At 49.6% G+C, this 22,152-nt stretch overlaps 2 protein-coding genes and 1 long non-coding RNA gene across 5 annotated transcripts in view; 1 reads left to right on the top strand and 2 right to left on the bottom strand.

The window, feature by feature from the left end:
• Positions 1–7,371: 7,371 nt before the first annotated feature.
• On the bottom strand, positions 7,372–9,064 carry LOC109493303. The gene is made up of 2 exons (XR_002147471.3): positions 8,900–9,064; positions 7,372–7,581 (listed from the first exon to the last, which is right to left on the bottom strand). It is a non-coding gene; the product is annotated as an uncharacterized LOC109493303 (long non-coding RNA).
• A 76-nt stretch (positions 9,065–9,140) lies between these two features.
• On the top strand, positions 9,141–12,438 carry TMEM191C (transmembrane protein 191C). Of its 3 annotated transcripts, none has more exons than XM_011287922.4 (10): positions 9,141–9,361; positions 9,669–9,792; positions 9,981–10,031; positions 10,181–10,258; positions 10,392–10,448; positions 10,569–10,628; positions 10,781–10,845; positions 10,929–11,001; positions 11,238–11,278; positions 12,065–12,438. In XM_011287922.4, exons 1-10 carry the CDS (start codon positions 9,207–9,209, stop codon positions 12,177–12,179), a joined length of 819 nt encoding a protein of 272 aa, XP_011286224.1. In that variant the 5' UTR covers positions 9,141–9,206; the 3' UTR covers positions 12,180–12,438. The 3 variants fall into 3 exon arrangements, with proteins under 3 accessions (XP_011286224.1, XP_006938792.1, XP_011286223.1); XM_006938730.4 differs by having other exon boundaries at positions 11,359–12,438; XM_011287921.4 differs by lacking the exon at positions 10,392–10,448 and having other exon boundaries at positions 11,359–12,438.
• Positions 12,439–19,849: 7,411 nt separating this feature from the next.
• PI4KA (phosphatidylinositol 4-kinase alpha) overlaps positions 19,850–22,152 on the bottom strand; it is a 112,122-nt gene continuing 109,819 nt past the window's right edge. Inside the window, exons 53-55 of the mRNA XM_006938723.5 lie at positions 21,937–22,026; positions 21,402–21,485; positions 19,850–20,308 (exon numbers count right to left, since the gene is read on the bottom strand). Coding sequence (XP_006938785.2) covers positions 20,257–20,308; positions 21,402–21,485; positions 21,937–22,026 — 226 coding nt within the window. The 3' untranslated portion in view covers positions 19,850–20,256. The remainder of the gene's footprint in view (positions 20,309–21,401; positions 21,486–21,936; positions 22,027–22,152) is intronic.

Below are 22,152 nucleotides of genomic sequence, written 5' to 3'. Positions count from 1 at the left end.
GGGGCAGAGACAGTAGTTCCAGTTCCCTGGTGGATTGTCCCAGCTACCAGAGGGGAATCCCAGAATGAGTGAAGATCCAGTAGGAGGGGCAGGGCTGGGGCCAGGAAGGTGGTCAGCCAGCTTAGACCCCTGATTGGACTTTAGATGTCCAAGTGGCTCCAGGTCAGCAGCGGATGACCTCAGACCCCAAAACTCCAGAAGAATATGGACATTGCTGCTCTAAACCATGGTAAGCTCCATTGAATTATTTTTATTTCTTCTTTCAAGTGTGTTTTTTACATTTGTTTTTAAGTAATCTCTACACCCAACATAGGGCTCGAACTTAACCCTGAGATCAAGAGATGAATGTTCTACCAACTGAGCCAGCTGGTGCCAACTGTTCAATTCTTTTAAAATTCATGGGGCACCTGGGTGGCTCAGTTGGTTAAGTGCCAACTCTTGATCTCAGCTCAGGTCATGGTCTCACAGTTCGTGGGTTCAAGCCCCAGAATGGGCTCTGTGCTGATGGTATGGAGCCTGCTTGGGATTCTGTGTCTTCTCTTGCCCCTCCCCTGCTTGTGCACGTGCACGCTCTCTAAATAAACTTTATTATTTTATTTATTTTTAATTGTTTAAAATCTTTATTTTTGAGAGAGAGAGACAAAGTGTGAGTGGGGGAGGAACAGAGAGAGAGGGAGACACAGAATCTGAAGCAGGCTCCAGGCTCTGAGCTGTCAGCACAGAGCCCGACGTGAGGCTTGAACTCACGAACTGTGAGATCATGACCTGAACTGAAGTTGGATGCTTAACCAACTGAGCCACCCAGGAACCCCAAATTTTGTTATTTTCTTTAATGTTTGTTTATTTTGAGAAAGCACGAGCAGGGGAGGGGCACAGAATCCTAAGCAGGCTCCAGGCTCTGAGCTGTTATCACAGAGCCCCACTTGGGACTTGAACTCACGAGCGGTGAGATCATGACCTGAGCTGAAGTCGACGCTTAACCGACTGAGTTACCCAGGCGTCCCATAAATAATAAAATAAAATAAAATAAAATAAAATAAAATTTTTTGTTTTTGTTTTTGTTTTTTTTCCACATACTAACTGAACATAGTTTAAATAATCAAAAGCTTCTTTAAAAGGCTTAACACGGGTGCCTGGGCTGGCTCAGTTGGAAGAGCATGTGACTCATGATCTCGGGATTGTGAGTTTGAGCCCCATGTTGGGTGTAGAGATTACTAAAAAAAGAAAAAAAGAAAAAGGCTTAAAACAAACAAAAAATAGTCTTTTGTTCCCTTAACCCCATCACAATGTATGCAGACCCCCACTTCTAATTTGTAGCATCATTTATGCATTTATCTCCACATTTCTTAATAGTAGGCTTATACTGCTGTCTTAACTCATCCTTTTCAGAGTTGGGACCTATAGATGGGGATTTTAGTTCAGCTTAGTGCATTTATACCCTCTTCCCCTTCCCTTAAATTCCCCCAGATAGTTTAATCTAGGGGTTGGCAAACTTATGTAAAGCAGCCAGATAGTAACTATTTTAGCCTTTGTGGGCCATACAGTCTCTACAATGACTTCTCAACCCTGCTGTCACTGTGCAAAAGCTCCCACTAACAACATAAGGAGGTGGGCATGGCTAAGTTTCATTTAACTTCATTTATAAGAACTGGTGCAGGGACGCCTGGGTAGCTCAGTCGGTTAAGCATCTGACTTCGGCTCAGGTCATGATCTCATGGTTCATGAGCTTGAGCCCCACGTTGGGCTCTGTGCTGAAAGCTCAGAGCTTGGAGCCCACTTCAAGTTCTGTGTCTCCTCCTCTCTCTGCCCCTCCCCCATTCTCTCTCTCTCTCTCTTTCTCATAAATAAATGAATAAATTAACTCTTTCTCATAAATAAATGAATAAATAAATTAATTAAATAAAACTGGTTCAGTGTGCAATTTCTGAATCCATACTTGTCATTATCACCATGTATTTGTTTATTGCTGAACCAAGTGGTGTAGTGCATCTTTTTGTACAATCTTTTGTTCTTCTTGAGGTTAATTATGTTTTCAGTTACTCAGATTGATTTGTGTCTCCATCTTCCTCCACCCTTTAACTCTGAAATGCTTCCCAGTACAGCTTTCCACAGAATCAGATGCTGTCTATTCTTTTTCCCTCAAGGGACATTCTTCTGGAACCTGATGTTTTCCTGCACCAATTTGGCAGGAGTTCTCTTGCTTTTTTTCCTGCACTGGAAGCCCACTTTTCTGGATCCCATGTGTTGTTTTCTCAGGTTACCTCCTTGTGTAGGTAGGATGTTTTATCTGGTACATCCTGAGAAAGAACACATGGGAGGTAGGTTTTTGAAGCTGAATGTTGAAAATGCTTTTAAACTACTCAGAATTGATAGTTTGGCTGGGAATAGAATTGTAGGTTGGATTTCATTTTCCTGTTGAATTTGCAAGTGTTGCTTCATTGGCTTCTACCTTCCAGTGTGATGAGAAGTCCAGTTCCCTTTATATGTAACCTTCTCTGGAAACTTCTAGTATTGTCTCTTTATTCTAGATGGTTTGTTCATTCATTAGGTTGGGCACTTGGTGGATTGGTTTCATTCTGGAGACCCATTCCCTCCAGTAAACTTACTGATTTTTAAAACGTGTCAGCAATTATTTTGAATTTCTTTTCTTGTGTTTGTGCTTTGCTTATTGCATTTTGTTCTCTTTTCATAGATGCAATCTCTAAGGAAAATTTAATTTTTTTGACATTTTCTTCTGTTCCTTGCATAGTGTCTAGTTCCTTTTTAGATCGCCACTTTAGGTTAGTTTTTATACTTAAAAAAAATGTAATTTTAAAGGCTTTCTTCAAATGTTGGGTGACCTTAGCAGGCTCTGATATTCAAGAATGAGACCCTAGGGGTGGCTGGGTGGCTCAGTCATTTGAGCATCCAACTTCAGCTGAGGTCATGATCTCATGGTCCATGAGTTCAAGCCCCGTATCGGACTCTGTGCTGACAGCTAAGAGCCTGGAGCCTGCCTCAGATTCTGTCTCTCTCTCAAAAATAAATAAACATTTAAAAAAATGAAACCCGAAAAAGCATCTTGGAATCAATCCAATAGTTACCTAAGATATGTGGAATGGAGGGAGATGAGACACTGAGCTGGCAGTGGCACTTCTGACAGAGCCTTCTGCCAAACTGGAGATTCTTAGCGCTAGGGGCTTGAAGAACATTTTAGAGAATGGTGAAAGGTGAGACGAAATACTCTATTGCAGGCAGACTCTAAGTCAGGGCCAGGCTGGGGAGTCGTTCCATGGTTAGAGATCAAAGACAGGTTCTGAGCTGTAGGTACCACTGTTCCCTTCCATAAAGTGTTTGGTTTATTATTTTTTTAAAACATGTTTTTAAACTTTTTTATTTTTTACTTTTATTTATTTTTAAGAGACAGAGACAGAGCATGAGCATGGGAGGGGCAGAGAGAGAGGGAGACACAGGATCCGAAGCAGGCTCCAGGCTCTGAGCTATCAGCAAAGAGCCTGACACAGGGCTCGAACCCACAGACTGCGAGATCATGACCTGAGCTGAATCGGACGCTTAACTGACTGAACCACCCTGGAGCCCCTGGAGTAGTGTTTGCTTTAAAACATGCCTCTTTTCAAAAGCCATTTGAGGTAGATGGCAGTAAAGGAATTCTATGTAGTCGAGAATGAGCCGAAAAAAGGAACAAAGAGGGAGGAAAAACTACTCTGTTGCCATTAGGCCAGAAGATGTGACTGAGCGTGCTAGTTGGCTCTGTGTGCCTAAACAAGAGGGAGGGGAAAAGGTCAGGAAGAGTGAACTAGAGGCTGTTTCCACTTTCGTGCATGAGGAAGTATCCTGGATGCTAAATATTTCAAGAAATGTTTCCCACAAGACCTTCTACGAGAGCATTTGCTAAGTTGCACACCAAATGTACAGGAAACTTTTGAATGGTTCATTCTTCAAACCTGGTAAAAGCCAGGGTGTGTCATTAGAGTCTCAGGTGTGCTGTGAAATGTTACTGTTGGTGATTCCAAAGTGCCACCTGTGCTTCTGCATGTCCTCTGCGGGTAATATGCACATCCACTCTGAACGAGAACGTGTGAGACCTACACTAAAGTGGCCTGGCACCAAATCTGCTCTGACCACCCCCTTGGCACAGGCTGGCCTCTGCCCTCCTACAGCCCTGGGCCTTGAAGAGGAAGGAGCCTGCTGGGAGGCAGTGGGGGACCCTTCCTAAACCTGGAACCTGCACAAACCTCACGCTAAGGAGGGCAGTCACCTAGCAGCTGGCTGGAGGAGTGTGGTCAGCACAGGCTCCCTGGGAGAACAGGTAGTCACGTGCCCCAGATTGTCCTCTGCCTACAACAAGCTGAAAGATGGCCTCTATGCTGTAGAAACCAGATAGGCAGAGAGAAAAGGTCTGATTCTTGGGAAAGGCAAGCTGGGTAGGCCTTGGCATCAGCATAGGAGGCTGACCCACCCTCGGGGCCCAGGCTGTCTTCCTCAGCATCAGGCAGTGTAGGAGGCAGGCATGCTGGAAGTCTTACCAGTTACTGCCCAGCCATAAAGAACCCCCTGTCCTGGGCACTTGGCCTTCTGGGAGGAGAGCAAGCAGCTCCCCGCCCCACTGCACTGGTCTCTGCTAATGCCACTGACCAGTGAGTTTAGGAAATGTCAACAAACAGTCTTGGTGTTAACCTATTTCATGTTCAGCCCTTCTTTCTGGCCACAGGCGACAAAGCTGGTTGCCACCTGCAGGCATCCCTGGTGTGAGATCAGGGCCGGCACCAACGGAATGTCACCATTGGCTTCTGTCAGGTGGGTGTGCATCCATGTGACATCTGAGGAGCCCAGGACAGTGGACTGTGTGTTGGGCCCAGAGTCCTGGGTTCATTGATGGTGCATGGACATGGCCCCTGACCTCTTGGATCCTTGAGTCATGTGAAGGCGACAGGCAGATAAAAACTAATGCTAACCCGAGTCCTCCATAGCCAGCACTGTACCAAGTGCTCAGCAGCACTAGCTCTTGCGTTAACTCAACCCTGGGGGTAAATGGTAGTACTGCCCCTGGATCACCTGAGATGAAACACGTCCCAGAACTCACAAGGGAGGGGGACGGTGTCCACAGGAGGCTTCTGTAGCTCTCGAGAGGGTCAGGCCACTTGGAAGGGGACTGCAACCAGAAGCAATGGCAGTGGGGGGCTAGGGGGAGTGTCCCAGGCAGACACAACTGTATATACGAAGGCCAGGAGGAGGAGTCGGTGTATTTTTGGAACTGAAGCAATTTTCTTGTGGCCAGAGATATGTGTGTGGTGGGGGAGGGTGGCACCCAGACTCTAGCCAGGCGGGGAAGGATCTCCAAAGCCAAATCAAACAGTTGGGCTGATCCCAGGGTGTTGCGGCAATGTGTACCTTCCCACCATTGCCATTGCCTCCCCAAGTGGGCCCTGCGCTTGGGGGGCCACCCCCAGCATTCTGTCCACCGGTGGGCCTGGCCCATCCTCAGGAGAGGGAAAGGGGTGTATGCACATGCTCAGGTTGTCATAACAGAGCACCACAGAAACCAGAGCTGAACAGTAATTTCTCACGGTCCTGGAGGCTGGAGGCCTGAATCCATGTCTCAACGGAGTTGGTTTCTCCTGAGGCCTCTCTCCTTGGCTTGTAGATGGCTGTCCTCCCTCTGTGAGTGTCTGTGTCCACGTTTCCTCTTATAAGGATCCCAGTCAGATTGGCTTAGGGGACACCCTAACAGTCTCATGTTAACCTAATTACCCCTCTAAAGACCTCCATCTCCAAATACAGTCACATTCTGAGGTGCTGGGTCTTCCAAGCTTAGGGATTCTGGGGGACATAACTCAACCCATAACAGAGGTGTGCCATGTGCAGCTTTAGGTGGCCGCAAAGGTGCCAGGCAGCCCTCTGTCCACACCACAGGCTCTGCAAGCTTGGCCTCCTGGCCTCAGTGTCTGCCTTTCCTTCTGCGGGCAGTAAGCCCAGCGCCCAGGCCCTTGCTCACTCAGATCCTCTCTGCCCTCAGCAGGCACCTGCTGGGCCCCTATGTCCTGCAGTGAAGGCGTCTCATCCACAACAGGCCACCTGGGGAGCTGGTGAGGCTCCGTCCTGGGGCCCTTTGGTGGCTGCCTTCCCTGCCCTCACCCCACCTTCCTCATCAAGCTTTCTTGTCGCATGTCCATATTGCACTGTCGCCTTGGCCACAGGCTACTGCAGAGGTGTGTGGAACAGTTGGTTGTGGCCACCGGGGGCCTGCGGTAGCCATGGAGGGGGTAAGGGAGAAGTGGTGGCTTCCAACTTGGAGTGACAGGAGGCACCAGGAGCCCGGCTGGTGAGTTCCCAGAACCCCAGGCAGGCCTGCAGTGGGAGTCTCCAGGCTGCGTGCCTCTGGAGGTGAACGTCACTGTCTTCAGTCCCCTTTCTTGGCTCATGCCAGTGGACTGTCAGCAAAACCCCTGGGATCTCACCTTCCCATGTCCCTACATAGCCTGTCCACTTAGGGGAACACAGACTGCAGCATTCAAGAGCAGCTCAAGGGAGGCAGCTGCTCACCAGCCTCTGTCCTTTGGTAGGAGACACAAGGTACTGCTGGGGCTATTGCTCTGCTGCAGTGCCAGGCAGCTGACCCAGCCAGGTCGGGAAAATGGCAGGGGCACCAGGGTCCAGGGGTGTCCTTTCAGGGAAGCAGAGGCAGGCCTAGGGGTGTGGCAGGTTTTGGCAAATGAGCAAGGGGCAGGCTGTGGGGTCAGAGGAAGGACATGGTTTGGGGCCACAGCTCTTCAGGGTCATGGCTGGTTTGTGGCCTACGCTCTTGGACAAGATGCCACATCTCTGCAGTGGAGACGGCCTGTCCACATGCCCATTCAACAACTCTGTGTGCCAGGCCCTGTTCTAGCTGTGCTCCTATTCCAGTGCAGGACACAGTACAGATTGTAGGTGGGTACCCATGCTGGGTAGACAGAGGAAAAGTGCCGTAGGAGGTTGTGATTTGGGGTGGGGTCGCCAAGAAAGGCTTTCTTAAGAAGCTGGAATTGCGGGGAGGGTTGAAGGACATGAGGAAAGGGCTGGGCAGGGGGAAGAGCAGGTGCAAAGGCCCTGTGGTAGGTAGGTGAGTCTAAGGAGCAGTAGGGGACAGATTCCTGGGCTCTGAGGCCGGTTGCCTGGAAGAACAGGCTAGGCTGAGCACCATGAGGGCACGGACTTGTGGGAAGCTGCCAGAGAGCTGAGAGTGTGTGTGTATGCGTGTATTGGAGGCAGGGGGGGAGCAGTTGACCCCTGGTTGCTGTGGGTAGATGAGGTGGGAGCAGGCTGACTACTTAGGAAGTTTTGGAACGATCCGGCCTGGAGGAATAGCATTGAACATGTTTAAAAGAGGTCAGAAATTGGAAACTTGTTTTTTATTTAAACTTATTTAACAAGGGTTTCTGTGTCACTTACTAGTGCCAGATGTGTTCTAAGGGCTTTGCAAACATCAGCTTCTTTATTCTTCATAACAGCACTGATGAGGTAGGTGGCTTCTCCCCTCACAGTGGAAGTGGACGGACAGAGCAGTAATTTGCCATGCAGCAGGCCCCAGGATTTGGGGATAGGCTGGAGGGAGGGTGAGAGAGGTCAATGAATCGGGTTTCTAGGACATCAAGAACATCAAGGTTTCTAGGACAACAGCTGGAGGAGAGGGGGCAGGACTACCTGGGGGGGCCATGGGGGCAGTGTTGGTAGTGAACCTCCCGGTGAGGGTGCATGGGGAGGGGGTCACCCCTCAGGGTGGCAAATGGGCATCACCACATGGGGAGGGCTCAACTGCAGGACACTGTGTGACATCTCCGAGGGAGAGAGGGGATGGAAGAGGAACAGCTGTAGTGAGAGGGGCCGGAGATGAGGGAACCCGGTGCAGGGAAGGGGCTTTAACCAGGAAGCCAAGACCTGCTTTCCTTGAGTGAGTCCTTGGGATCATGGGCCATTCCCCTCTCCCTGAATGAGCCTGGCTTCAGGAGAGTCCTGGACGCCTTTCCTGGCAAGCGAGCTATAGGGCAGGTTGGCACTGGTCAGAACTGGTGACCAGGTGCCCATCTTCGAACAGCACCTGAGACTCGGCTCTCTTCTCCAGCACCTGTCCTGAGACTTTGTAGGCCATGCAAAAGAACTTTTGATTTTGTATTCTTTTACATTTTTAAAAGTTAAAAATATATATATATATTTTTTAATGTTTGTTTATTTTTGAGAGGGACAGAGACAGGATGCGAGTGAGTTAGGGGCAGAGAGAGAGGGAGACACAGAATTGAATCAGGCTCCAGGCTCCGAGCTGTCAGCATAGAGCCCTATGCGGGGCTTGAACTCACAAGCTATGAGATCATGACCTGAACTGAAGTCAGATGCTCAACCGACTGAGCCACCCAGGCGCCCCTAAAAATATTTGTTTTAATTTTATGTTAGAGCACAAACGAGCAGGGGAGAGGGGCAAAAGGAGAGAGAGAGAATCCCAAGTAGGCTCCACACTCGGCGTGGAGCCCAACGCAGGCCTCTACCCCATGACCCTAGGATCACGACCTGAGCCCAAAATCAAGAGTTGGAACTTCAACCTTCTTCCTTTTAAGAACATCTTCTCCTTCTTCCTTTAAAGATCTTGCCCATTTACCTGGTAATCATAGTTATTTTAGCATAAGTCCTAAATCATATTTTTTCACTAGATGAGATATCTCTAGACATGCCACCTAATTTTTAAACAGAACACTAATGATTACAAGTTTCCTTTTTGTGATTACTGTAAAGCCTTTAACGAACCATTTAATGCCTAGTGTTTTTTTCTTTTTTAATTATTCCCCAAATTTTCAGGAGTGGAATAATTGGGTCAAAAGATCTGATGGATCCTGATATATATTTCCAAGTCTTTTCCACAGGAAAAACTGACCAGTTTGCAAGTTCCATCTTCAATTGGGGAACCAATGTTGTCTCCATTATTCTGCATTAGGTATTAGTATTTTATTAACCTTACTGATCCGATCTTGGCTCTTGCATAACATTTTTTGCGTGAGGGACGAAGCGTGATCCTGCCTGACCCTCGTCTACCGCGGCTCTGGGCGGGGCGGGGGTGGGGGGCGTTGGAGGGTGCGCTGTGCTCGGGCGCCCCCTGTCGCCCATTGTGACGCCGGTCGCGTGCCGGATTCCCTAGGCGAGCAGCGGCGGCGGCGGCGGCGGCGGGGCAGAGCCCCTAAACCATGGCCGAGTCACAAGAGCTGCTGCTGCAGCTGCAGAAGGACAACCGCGACGGGCGACTACGGAAGCAGGAGCTGGAGGAGCTAGTGCGGGGGCTTGAGGCCGAGAGCGAGAGCCTCACCGGGCGCCTGCAGGACCTGCGGGAGCGTGAGCGCAGGTGCGCGGGAAGCGGGGCTCAATGGGGACGAGGCGGTCGCGCGAGGGTCAGTACTACGGGTGGTGGCACCCAGGCCTGGGCAGAGCGGCTGGCCGGCCCGGCGGTTACGCCTCCCCGCAGGGCCCGAACCTCCGCTCTAAGCCGGCGGGACCTGGAAGATCTACTCAGGGGACCCACGAAGGGGAGGGTGAGGCGACCCGGCGCGGGCTTCCTCGGCCTCACTAGTAACTGGCCTTTCCCGGCGGTTGCGGGAGTCTGAACACCCGCCGCCTCCCTCGGTGGCACCGCCTCAGTTTCCCCTCTGCAGCCTACAGCGGAAGCGAAGCCAGGCGGCGCGGGCCCAGAGAGGGGAGGCGCGCGAGGCGGCGCGGGAGCGCGCGGAGCGCGCGCGCGCGCTGCTGGAAGCGGCGGAGCAGCACAAGCAAGACTTGGTGGGGCCTGGGCCTCGACTGGGGCTATGCCTGCGGAGAGGGCGGGGCCCTAAATAGGACCCGGGCAGGGTCGGGACCCAGTGTAGGGCCGTTCCGATGCTGGGACCCCGCCCCGACTGGGGTAGGGCCAGCAGCGGAGCCTGGGGTCTCTGAGAGGCCCAGACTGCCCCCCTCAACCCTATCCACAGGAGCAACACAACCGGCAGCTGCAGGAGCAGTGGGAGGAGCTGTCAAGTCAGGTACAGTCAGGAGGCGGCCTTGGTCTCTAGCTTCCCCTAGGAAGTCCCGTTGTAGTCCTCGCCCCGGTTTTTACCCTGTCCCGGCCTTTAAGGACATCCCCTGCCCCTTGAAGCCCCGCAAACCCCGTCCTCACAAGACCCATCCCTAGCTCTTCTACTACGGAGGGGAACAACTGAGTCAACAGCGCGCAGAACAGCAACTCGGGACCCAACTGATGGCTTTGCAGGTATTTGGGTGGGGCCCCCAATGCCGGAGCGGCGGTGCGAGCAGCTCCCTGAGGGGCGGGGGTGGGCCAAGCGGACCCGTGGGTGGGGTTCCGGGAGTGCTGGGCTCCTGACATTCCTTGGATCCGTCGGAAGAAACAACTGGAGATGGTGGAGGCCAAGCACGCCAAGCAGGCCGAGGGCCTGCGGCAGGTGCGAGCGAAGCTGGGGTTTGAGGGAGAGTGTCGGTTTCGAGTGTGGGTGGAGCCTGGGCAGGTGCACAATGGAGAGGCGTTATTATCCCAAGTCTCATCAGGACCCCCCACATCCCAGGGCGTGCAGCGGACGGAGGAGGCTTGGGCCAGCTTTCAGGAGCAGAGCGGAGTCCTGCAGGTACGACCCCCCTCAGTCCCAAGAGCAGCTCACCTCCGACTCCACTGTGGCTCCCACTCCTCCACCCCCAGAGCTGCCCCTCTCTCTCCCCGCCCCACCCCACCCCCAGATCTCCTCTGCGAGTCCTGGGGCCTTACTCCCTCCCCGTCCAGGAGCTGCAGGGAAAGGTGATGGAGGCGGCGGCTACGCTGGACGCCTCGAGGGGCGGCCCGGAACTGTAAGGGGTTCAGGACTGTGGGGGTAAGGTGGGGTGGCTGTGGAACCGAGGCAGATCGTCCACCTCGATGCCCTTCCCGGCAGGTGCGACTCCCAGCCTCGACGGATGCAGGACTGCGCGGGCTCGCTCATGGAAGAGGTGGCCAAGGCTGACTGTGTGAGCGCGGGCCCTGGGCGGGGCGCGCTGGAGTCGGGACCCAACACATGGGAGATACCCACACCCACGGTGTCCCACCTGCCCTCGAGGGCCCGCCCCCCGACGGAATCGCAACCCCCGTACCCGCCCTGCGGGAGACTGGTCCCCTACGATTCCCTCCCGCTCCTTGAGAGACCCGGACCTCGCGGCGCCCTCCGCTCCGGCGCTGAGCTAGACGCTGCTCCGTCTTTCCGTAGGAGAGGCGGCTTTTCGGCGGCACCTGCGGAGCGGGCCTCAGGTGAGCCAGTGGCAGGCGGCGGGCGCGCTGGGCGTCTTGCCCGCCACTGCCCGTCTGTCCGTCCGTCCTTGGGTCCGCAGGCTGTGGGCTCTGGGCGCGCTGCAGACGCTGCTGTTGCTCCCGCTTGGTTTCCTGGCGCTGCCTATGCTCTGCCTGATGCTGGTGAACCCCTCCGCCCTCCGCGGGGGGCTCCCGCGCTTCGACTTGGACGCAGCCTTCCGCGGTTTGCGCTACACTCTGTCCCCGCTGCTCCAACTGCGCGCGCGCGGCCTGCTGCCCGCCTAACGCGCATCATGCCGGCCGTGGCCACAAGCACTAAGCACTTCTGTCTCCTGTGTGGTTTCTGGGCGCCTGGGGGGAGGCCGAGGGGAGACTCCTGGGGTGGGGGGTGTAATGTGTCGCTCGGCCCAGCGGCCCTGGCACCTCCGGCGCAGAGGGTGCTGGGCCTTCCAGGCGGTGCTTAAGTTTGCAGAGGCTGTCCCGGGCGCCTCTCGGCGGAGCCCGCGACTCGGGAGTGAGCAGGGTGCGTCCTCGTCTGACACCTTGGGCTTGCTCGCACCAAGGAGCTCCCGGGAGGGGTCCCCTTTCCTACAGCCCCTGCTGCCACGCCTGAGCCAACTCGGAAGTTGGCCAGTATCTTTTGCTAAACTTGCTTTTTCCCTGCTAGTGAGCCTGGGGGTAGGGGGAGCAGGCCGGTCAAGTCCTCTCCGTGGAGATCCGTGGTTCCTCTGGCCCGGCTGCATGGGGGTGATTTAGTTCCCCACAGTACCTCTTGTTTTTTTTCAGGGTCGGTTCTTCTCGGTGCGGGTCCAGGCATTCCTCTCCTGTGGTCCGCCCCGCTTTCCGGGAGTCCCAGCCCTGCTGGCAGTGCACGTGCAACTCACCACTGCAGTCTTTGTGAGGACTCGTCTTTTTACTCATGTGAAATGCTCTGCTTAGTGGAAATGATGAACCTTGAGTTTCATTTTGCCCTACTTTTACCCGTTACATTTTTTGGTAGTAAAATTGTTCCGTGTATCTCCTTGTTGCCGGCGCGGCACACAGGTTTTTGCTGTGGCCTCCAAATAATCGTTTTCTTATTGATTTGTTGGTGCTTTTTTAGTCTTTTGGGAGTTAAATTTGTTTATGTAATCCTGTGTATAAAATTCTGTCAAATTTAAGACTTAACGTGCTGTGTCCTAAATGGATTTCATTCTTGGGGTGCCTGGGTGGCTTGGTTGTGTTTGACACTTGCCTAGGAGTTGTAAAGATATTCTCAAACGATGGCTTATTTTTTTTAATTTATTTTCAATTTTTTAAATTTATTTATCTATTTTTAGAGAGAGAGAGAGAGAGAGAGAGAGAGAGAGAGAGAGAGAGAGAGAGAGAGAGAATTCCAAGCAGGCTCTGCACAGTCAACACACAGCCAGTCACAGGGCTCAAACTCACCAACTGTGAGACTACGGATGATGTTAGCTTAAATCAAGAGTCCTGTGCTTAACTCAGCCAACCAGGTGTCCCTCTCATACCTTACTTTTAAAAGAATTTTATTTGGGGGGGGGGGGGAGAGAGAGAGAGAGAGAGAGAGAGAGAGAGAGCGAGCACGCGTGGGGGAGGGGCAGAGAGAGAGAATCCCAAGCAGGCTCCACACTGTCAGCACAGAGCCCAACGCAGACTCAAACCCACTAACCTTGAGATCATGGCAAGAAATTGAGTCCAGCGCTTAACGGACTGAGCCACCCAGGTGCCCCCCCTTTAATACTTTTAATTGGTGTAAACATTTTGTTTAGCCATTCATTATAACATTTTGTTGCTAACCATTTTGTTTATTCATTCATGCATAGATGGCCATTTGGGTTGTTTCCACCCTGTGGTTGTGGTAAATAATGCTTCTGTGAACAAATATTTGAGTCTCTGCTTTCACTTCTTTTGGGTGTGTACACAGAAGTGGAATTGCTCGATTAGTACTTCTGTGTTTGATTTTCTGAGGACCTGCTCTACTCTGTTCCACAGTGGCTGCTGCACTTTACATTTCCACCAGCAGATCACAAGGGTTCCGATTTCTCCACATCCTCACCAACATTGGTTTAAGTTTTAAAAATAAGGAAAAATGCGTGCCTTAGTTGGTTGAGGGTCCAACTTCCATTCAGGTCATGATCTCACGTGAGGTGGAGCCCCACACAGGGCTCTAGGCTGACAGTTCAGAGCCTGCTTGGGATTCTGTTTCTCTCCTTCTCCCACACTCATGCTTTCTCTCTCTCTAAATAAATAAACTTTAAAAAATTAAAAACAATAGCCATCTTCATGAGTGTGATTTTCTTTTGCTTTCAGTTTTTAGGCATTGCATTATTTTTTTTCTTCCAAGTTTTTTATTTATATTTGTCTTTATTTTTTATAGTTTATAATTACAGAATCAAATCCATGAAAGAAGATGTTTTGGGGAAGTCTAGCTTTTATCCCTGTGCCCTCTACCCTCTTGCCTGCATTCCCTTAGAGGAAACATTTGATTGTTTTAATGGACTCTTCTTTTTTCCCCTTAGCTAAGTGAAATATATCCAGTCACAACCTCTTCCCTCTTCCCAGTCACAACCTGTTCCCTTCTTAGGTGAACACATGGACTTCTCTGCTCCTCTTTTAGCACCTGGCTCTGAGCAGTGTCAGAGAAGTGGTGCCCTTTACTGAACTGCAATGACATGGGTGGATTCCCATGATTTGCTATATTACATCAATAACTCAATGAGGAGCCTTCTGCTAACACTTTTCTGTATTTTTCCAGATAGTCTTTGAGATGGATTCCTAAAAATGGGATTGTGGGTCAAGGCTGGCTCCATACAGGATAGTGCTGGAGACCTGCCCTTTCCATTCCCACCATCACTGGATATGTCCCCTGTTGTCACACTGGGGATTTTTGTCAGTCTGAGAGGTGAGAAATGGCACTTCAGTGCAGTTTTAATATGCATTTATCTTATGATCAAGGTTAAGGAGCCCTGTGTGGGGCTCAAACTCACAACCCTGAGATCTAAGACCTTAGCTGAGATCAAGAGTCAGATGCTTAACCAACTGAGCCACCCAGGCACCCCAAAGTTAAGGATATTTTTATATTTAAGTGCCAGTTACCTTTCTTTTTCTGTAAACTACTCATCATTTGCGTATCTGAAAAATGTAGGATTGTAGGGTTTTCTTCTTCCTCGGTTGGCATTTTCACTTTGAGATCTTTACTGTTTGTCTTTTACTTTGTTCATGGTGTTTCTTTTGCTATCCATACACTGGTTGTAACATTGTACCTGCCTGTATTGATTCTGGATTTTGGTTAGGAAAGTTCTCCTCACTTCTAGGTTATTGAGGAAACTTACCCATGTCGTCTAACATTTGCATAGTTTTATTATTATTTTTTCAAGTAATCTCTATGATCAACGTGGGGGCTGGAACTCATGACCCTAAGATCAAGAGTCAGACACCCCTCTGATTGAGCCAGCCAGGCACCACTTGCATGGTATCTTAGTTCACATTTCAACCTCCAGTCCATTTCAGACTTAACTATGGTTTATGATGTGAGGATCTTTTGCACGTCTGTAGAAATTTTAGACTCGGCTTGTCAATTCTCATAAAAATGTCTGGGAAGTGAATGCACCGAATTTAGAGATCAATTTGCAGGGACTTCAGTCTTCTAGTCTTCAAACATGATGTCTCTGTCCAGTTTTTACTTCTCTCAGCAATGATCTGTATTTTTTTAGTGTGACGGTCTCGCACATCTTTACTTTTAGCCCTAGATATTTAATTTTTTAAAATTGTTTTAAAAATTAAAAAAATTAACTTTTTAAAAAAATTTAATATTTATTTTGAGAGACAGTGAACAGGGGAAAGATAGAGAGGGAGACATGGAATCTGAAACAGGCTCCAGGCTCCTAGCTGTCAGCACAGAGCCTGACGCAGGGCTCGAAACTACAAACCATGAGATCATGACCTGAGCTGAAGTCAGATGCTTAACAGCCACCCAGATGCCCCCAAAATTAAAAAAAAAATTTAAAAATGTTTATTTATTTTTGAAAGAGAAAGAGAGAGTGCAAGCAGGGGAGGGGTGGAGAGAGAGAGAGAGAGAGAGAGAGAGAGAGAGAGAGAGAGAGACAGATCTGAAGCAGGCTCCAGGCTTTGAGCTGTCAGCACAGAGCCCGATGCAGGGCTCGAACCCACAAATTGTGAGATTATGACAGCCAAAGTCAGATGCTTAACCGACTGAGCCACCCAGGCGCCCCTCAGTATTTTATGTTTTTGAATGCTATTCAAACTGGTGAAGATTTTTTAAAATTTCATTTTCCAACTGCTCATTGGTAGCATATAGAAATACAACTGACCTTTGTATATTGACCTTGTGTACTGCGATATTGCTGAACCCCCTTAGTTCCCTGAGCTTTTCTGTAGATTCTTCAGGACCTTATAGACAATGTTATTGTGCATGAGCAGGATGGTTTCTCTTCCTCCTTTCCAATCTATCAACCACTATCCTTACTGCACTGGCCACACTCTCCCCCAGTACAATGCTATTAGAAGTGGTGATAACGGGCAGGGCACTCGTGTCTTGCTCCAGACCTTGGGGTGGGGTGGGGGTATGTCTTGAATATTTCATCGTTAACATGTTAGCTGTGAGTTTTTTTCTCAGATGATCTTTATCAAATTGGAGATGTTCTTTTTTCTAGTTTGCTATACTAGAAGAGTAGAGTAGTCCATACTGACAGTTGCCCTGTTCCTGTATTTCTATTGCATTTTATTCTATCACACGAATAACCACAGTTATTTATCTATTGTTGAAGGACATTTTGATCAGTTACAGTTTTTGGTTATGAATAGTGCACCTCAGAACATTACTATTTGTGTCTTTCGGTGTACAGATTTTGCACCTGTTCGGTACCTATGTAGGAATGGAATTACTGGGTCATAGAGTAGGAGATTCTCAGCTTTAGTGGACACGTCAGTTTTCCAAAGTGGTTATAGCAGCTTGCACATCCACCAGCAGCTTCGGAGCATCCTGGTTGCTCCACATGCTCACGACACCTGATATTGTCTTTTCAGACACGCAGGTGAGTTAGTAGGTATCACGTTGTGGCTTTAACTTGCATTTTAAGCTGAACACCTTTTATTATTATTCAATGGCTCAGGATAATCTGTTTTGTGAAATGCCTCTTCAGCTCTTTGTCCATTTTTCTAGTTTGTGTCTTAACTGATTTTTAGTAGTTTCTTATAGAAGTCCTTTGAATAGATACATGTACTGCAGACATCTTTCCAGGTTTGTGGCATGCTTTTTTTTTTTTTTAATACTTTTTAAAAGCTGATTTGTCTGCATAATCTCTACACCCCACGTGGGATTTGAACTCATGACCCCAAGATCAAGAGTCACATGTTCTACCGACTGAGCCAGCCAGGCACCCCTGTCATCCCTTTTCAGATAGTTGAAATTAGTTTTTTTCCTTTTATGATTAGTGCTGGTTTTGGTTCTAAGAAATCTTTGTGTGTCCCAAAGTCATCAAGCCTGTATTTTCTCTTCTGTATTTTTTCCTAAAAGCCTTAAACTTTACCTTGAACATTCAGCTCTACATTTCACCTGGAATTTTTATGTCTGATGTGACACAGGCAGTGAGGATTATATTTGTTTTTCTATACTGATATCCAGTTGATGTGACACCATTATTGAAAAGACTACTCTTTCCCTACTGCCCTGCAATGTCTTTATGTATGTGGGTCTATTCCTGGACTTCTCTTCCATTGTAAACCACATTGTCTCAACTACTGTAGCTTATGGATAAGTCTCGATATCTAGGCTTGTTGGTCTTTAAGATCGTAATAGCTGTATTTTGACCTTTGTATTCCCATATAATTTTTAAAAAATATTTGAGAGAGAGAGCACGAGCAGGGGGAGGGTAGAGAGAGAGGGGGAGAGAGAATCCCAAGCAGGATCCAGACCCAGCATCGAGCCCGACATGGGATTCGATCCCACAACCCTGAGATCGTGACCAGAGCTGAAATCAAGAGTTGGGCGCTTAACTGACTGAGCCACCCAGGCGCCCTTCCCATATACATTTTAGATGTGCCAGTTTCCACCATAAAACTTTCTGGGATTTTGATTGGTATTTGCAGTGAAACTACAGATCGATTTGGGGAGAATAATCTGTGGGATGTTGAATCTTCCAATCCATGACTATGTTACTCTATTCATTTAGGTCTTCTCTCAACAATTGTACTTTTCAGTATTTCTTCTTTCATTAGATTTATTTTCTGATATTTGATGTTTTAGGATCCAACTCTAAATGATACGGTTTTCTTTTGTTGTGAGATATATGTTGTACACATACACAACTTGACTTTTGTATATGAATCTGTATCCTATCACCTTGACTATAGATATTTATCGATTATCTGGATTTTCACGTACACAAATTCCACTTCTGAGTTTTGTTTTTCCTTTCCAGATTCTTAAACTGTTTCCTTTTATTGCTTGACTGGGCTGACTAGGGCCTCCAGCACAAGGTCTTATAGGGGTGGTGGCAGCAGGCACGTGTATACCTTGTTCTTTATCTCAGAGGCACCCAGTGCTCACCTATAAGCAGGATGGGTTTTTTGCAAACACATCAAGGAAGTTCCTGGTCCTTGGGGCATGGCTTTATTTCTAGTATACCCTATCCCAAGTGTAGACCAAATTTCCCTAATAAACTCCTCAGAGGCATCAGGCTCTTGGGTTGGTCTTTAGTCACCAATGTCATCAAAACAGGGATATTATTGTTTTTAAGACTGATTTATAGAACTTAGGTCTTTTAACTTATTTTTCAAGTAGGCGTCACGCCCAATGTGGGGCTTGAACTCACAACCCTGAGGTCAAGAATCACATGTTCTACTGACTGAGCCAGCCAGGCACCCCTGTTAAGATTATTTTTAAAGAAAAAGAGTAGGCAAGAGGGGAAGAGAGAGAGGGAGAGAATCCCAAGAGGGCTCCATGTTCAGCACAGAGTCTGATGTGGGACTTGATCCCATCACCCTGGGTCATGACCTGAGCTGAAATCAAGAGTCAGATGCTCAACCAACAGATTTATTCGGCCCCCTCTCCTCCACCACCAGTTAAGATTTTTAAATTTGTTTTCAGTCTCTAAAGAGACCTTATTTTCTTGTCAGCTCACAGATTTAGATTTTCTGCCCAGTATTATAAATAGCATTTCTAATTTTTCAAGATCTATAGTTTGCCATAATGCCAGAACCGTGTATGTTGCATTTGACTTCCTTTTTAAGGCCAATTTGACAAGTCTTTTCAAGGAGTGTGGTTTGAAATATTTCTACTATGTTTGAATATATTTCTACCATTTTACAATGTGTTTATATCCTGCTTTTTCTATGCTCTCCTCACCCTTATGTTCTGGTTGATCTTTCTCCAAATTACACCCTATTTTCTAGTATCTTTTTAAAAATTTTTTTAAATATTTTTATTATTGAAAAATATTTTAAATGTTTATTTTAGAGAGTGCAAGCAGGGGAGGGGCAGAGAAAGAGGGAGGGAGACACAGAATCTGAAGCAGGCTCCAGGCTCTGAGCTGTCAGCACAGAGTCTGACACAGGGCTCGAACTCACGGACTATGAGATCATGACCTGAGCCGAAGTCGGACACTCAACCGATTGAGCCACCCAGGTGCCCCTGTAGACTGCTTTTTGAACAGGCTTTGCATGAGGAATGGGGCATGAACCGTGAGATCATGACATGATCATGACAGTGTCCCTGCCCGTCAGGATCATGACATGAGCCAAAATCAAGAGTTGGACGCTTAATCAATCTATCCGGGCATTCCCTTTTGAATTTTTTAACTTACATAATTGGCTTTTTCATACTTTTTTTTTTTTTTTAAGTAGGCTCCACACCCAACATAGGGCTTGAACTCACAACCCTGAGATCAAGAGTTGCATGCTCTACCTATTGACTGAGCCAACCAGGCACCCCATATTTTTTTTGAATATACTGCTCAGGACTCAACTGTGCTTCCTGAAGCTGAGTATTTATGTTTATCACCAACTCTGGAATCCCACTGGAAGCTGACTGGAGCTTCTCCTTCACAGCTTCCCCTTTTGCTTTATTTTGGTAATTTCATTGTTCTCTGGTTTTCTCTTCATCTAGATCTACTGCTTAAAGTTAAAGATGCTGTTTAAACTTTAGTGACATTTCTAGTTGCCCTGTGTCATCCTCTTCTTTTAGTTTGGGGTCTTCCTATCTGCTTAGAGGGTCACAGTGGGTGGGAGTAGGTGGCTGTTGGGGGCTGGCTGCACAAAGGTTTTTGAGTCCTGGAGCAGAGGCAGGACATGGAGCCACACCTGTGCTGGCAAGAGACACGGATGGGGCGGTTGGGTGGCCTTTAACAGGAGCCGGAACAGAGCAGTTCAGGAAAATGCAGTGTGATTGTTGGTGCATCTGCGCTGTGATGAGTCAGTTGTGAAGTGCATTAACCTGGGCCCCTAGAGGCTTCCTGGTGGGCTGCACTCCGGGTGGGAGAGGGAACACTGCCCTGCTCCCTTCCCAGCATATCCAGGAATCACCCCTCAGCTGAAGGTACACCTGGCACTCCACACTTTTGCTGATTTTTATTTTGTTCACATTGGTTAAATCTTAAGTTGAATATAATTTTTTATACACAAGAAAATACTTCATGTACCTAGGGAATGTGTTGGGAATGTGTCCAGTGCAAACGAATTATTCACACCCATGCAGAGAGTGTCGCCAGAGGATTGTCAGTCATCTCAGTCTCACGTGTCACATGTGGGTTACACTAGGAAGGAATGGATTGCCAGGCTCTGCATGGTGGACTTTTGTCCTATTTGTCCTATAAAAATAATTCCAATGGATGGAATGACGGGGCCACCAGCAGTTCACCCCCTTTGACCACGCACAGCAGCCAGGGTGGGGCTGTGCTCTCTCAGCTCTATGATTGTGGGATGGCTGGGGGGCGGCCATGATAGCTGGTCCAGCTCCACCCTCAGTAGGGGATGTCGTTCTGATAGTACTGGATCATGTCGTAGGTCCGGCTCCTGGAAGGAGAGTGGAGGGAGGCTGTAAGGAGACTGTCTCGGGTCTGGGTCCCTCTCCCCGCTGCGTCCTTCATGTCTGCCTGGAGAGCTGCACTGGGGAAGTGCCCCTTTTCTCCTCTCTGAAGGTGCAAATGCAAAATTGCAGACCCTCTAGCCTCCCTGCCAGCCTCTCTTCTAGGGACACCCCTTTCCCCACCTGTGACAATGACTGTGTGAGCTTCTTTCTGCTGTCTCCTCCTGGGCCTCCTCAGCCAAACACCACTCTGCCCCACACTCTGGTAGGGGGAGTGTTAGCCAAAGATATTCCGTGTCCCCAGACATAGTGAGTGACTCTGCCCCCTGGCCTGCCATGTGGCATGCAAACGACAGCTCATTCTCCTCCTGTCACACCCCGCAACCCACGCCCGTCCTACTCTGCCAACAAAACAATCGAGACCTCCCTCGTCCTGCCTTTTACACCCCTCTTGTCATGTTCCTCATGCTTGCCCTTGAGCTGCCTCCCGTTCCTCTGCTCCTGTTAGGCCCACCCCAGCCGGCTCGCCGTCTTCCTTGGGTTCCATGTCTGCACCTCCCAGAGGGGAAGCTTGGCTCCCCGACTGCCCAGGTGCTTAGCCGCTCTGCCTTCAGAACTGGAACCCACCTCTTCTCATGGCTCCACTATCATAATGGCCAATTGGCCTGTCTCCACCCTGGGCCACCTGTCACTGCCCAGGCAGCAGCGTGAGGAATGTGTGAGGAAGCAGGGGTGGGGCTGAGGCCTCTTCTGCTCCTCAGCCAGCCCACTGGGCTGTGCTCGCCTCCTTGCATGCCCTTTGCACCAGCAGCTTGCTTGGCCTTGCAGGCTGGGTCCCAGGTGGGCATGGTTTCTGGCCTTTAGGCCTCTGTTGGGTGTTCCCCTCAGCATATCCCTGGCCCCTCTAACCCAGTACCCTGTCACTCCATGAGGGCTCCCTTCAGGAGCTGTGGTACAGAGTACCCTGGGACAGCAGCATCTTCGTCACTTTGGCCCAGGCGTGGCCCCACGCAAGGTGCCTGGAGAACATTGGTGTGTGGCAGCGGGCTCCGGAGGGGAAAGTGGAAGGGGGAGACTCACCTGTTACTGAGGAAGCAGCTCTGAATGACCTTCATGATGAAGTTTGCAGCCTCTCTCTCGGTCATGTTGGGGCTGAACCTGTGCCTGGGGGGCAAGGGCTGTGTCAGGGCTGTCCCCTGCCACCTGTGGAAACTGCTCCCTCTAGGCTACTCTCCCGTGGGATGCGGTCTTGCTAACAGACCACTTAGCATTTGTGGGAATTTGTTCCCTCCTGGGAGTAGCTGTAAGGGGGAGGGGCACTGTTCCCAGCTGGCTCTGGAGGGCCTGTCCCCTTCCCCAGCAGAGCCTAGGGCTAAGCCGCTGCAGCCTCAGGCTGGAGGTAAGGCCTGGCACTGCATCCTTGAGAAATGAAGGGATACCTGGAACATCTGCAGCCTGGTGCAGTGACAGCGCCTCACCAGGAACCCTGTCTGCTCTGGGGTTCTGAGGAGAGCACTTGGCCTTGATAATGATCACATTTACCAGCACTTGAGAGGCTCCCACCTTGAGGGGACAACTGCCCCCCAAATGGCCTGCGCATCTGCCCAGGACCTACTTCAAGAGCTTGATTGTCTGGCCACGGAAGCAAGGCAGGCCCGTGTCCAACATGAGAGTGACCAGAGAGACAACTGCATCCATGTAGGGCCTGTGGAGAGACAGGGAGGGAAGGGGAAGGAGGCTGGCCTGAGCAGGGTGGCCTTGCCTGCACTCCTGCAGCCCAGCCACCACCCAACAGCTGCACGTGTCGGCCCACCTCCCTGCAGCTGCCAGG

The sequence above is a fragment of the Felis catus genome, chromosome D3, assembly GCF_018350175.1.
Source record: "Felis catus isolate Fca126 chromosome D3, F.catus_Fca126_mat1.0, whole genome shotgun sequence".
Taxonomy (NCBI): Eukaryota; Metazoa; Chordata; class Mammalia; order Carnivora; family Felidae; genus Felis; species Felis catus.
Note: the sequence above shows the minus strand (reverse complement) of the source record. Positions and strands in the feature narration are given on the sequence as shown.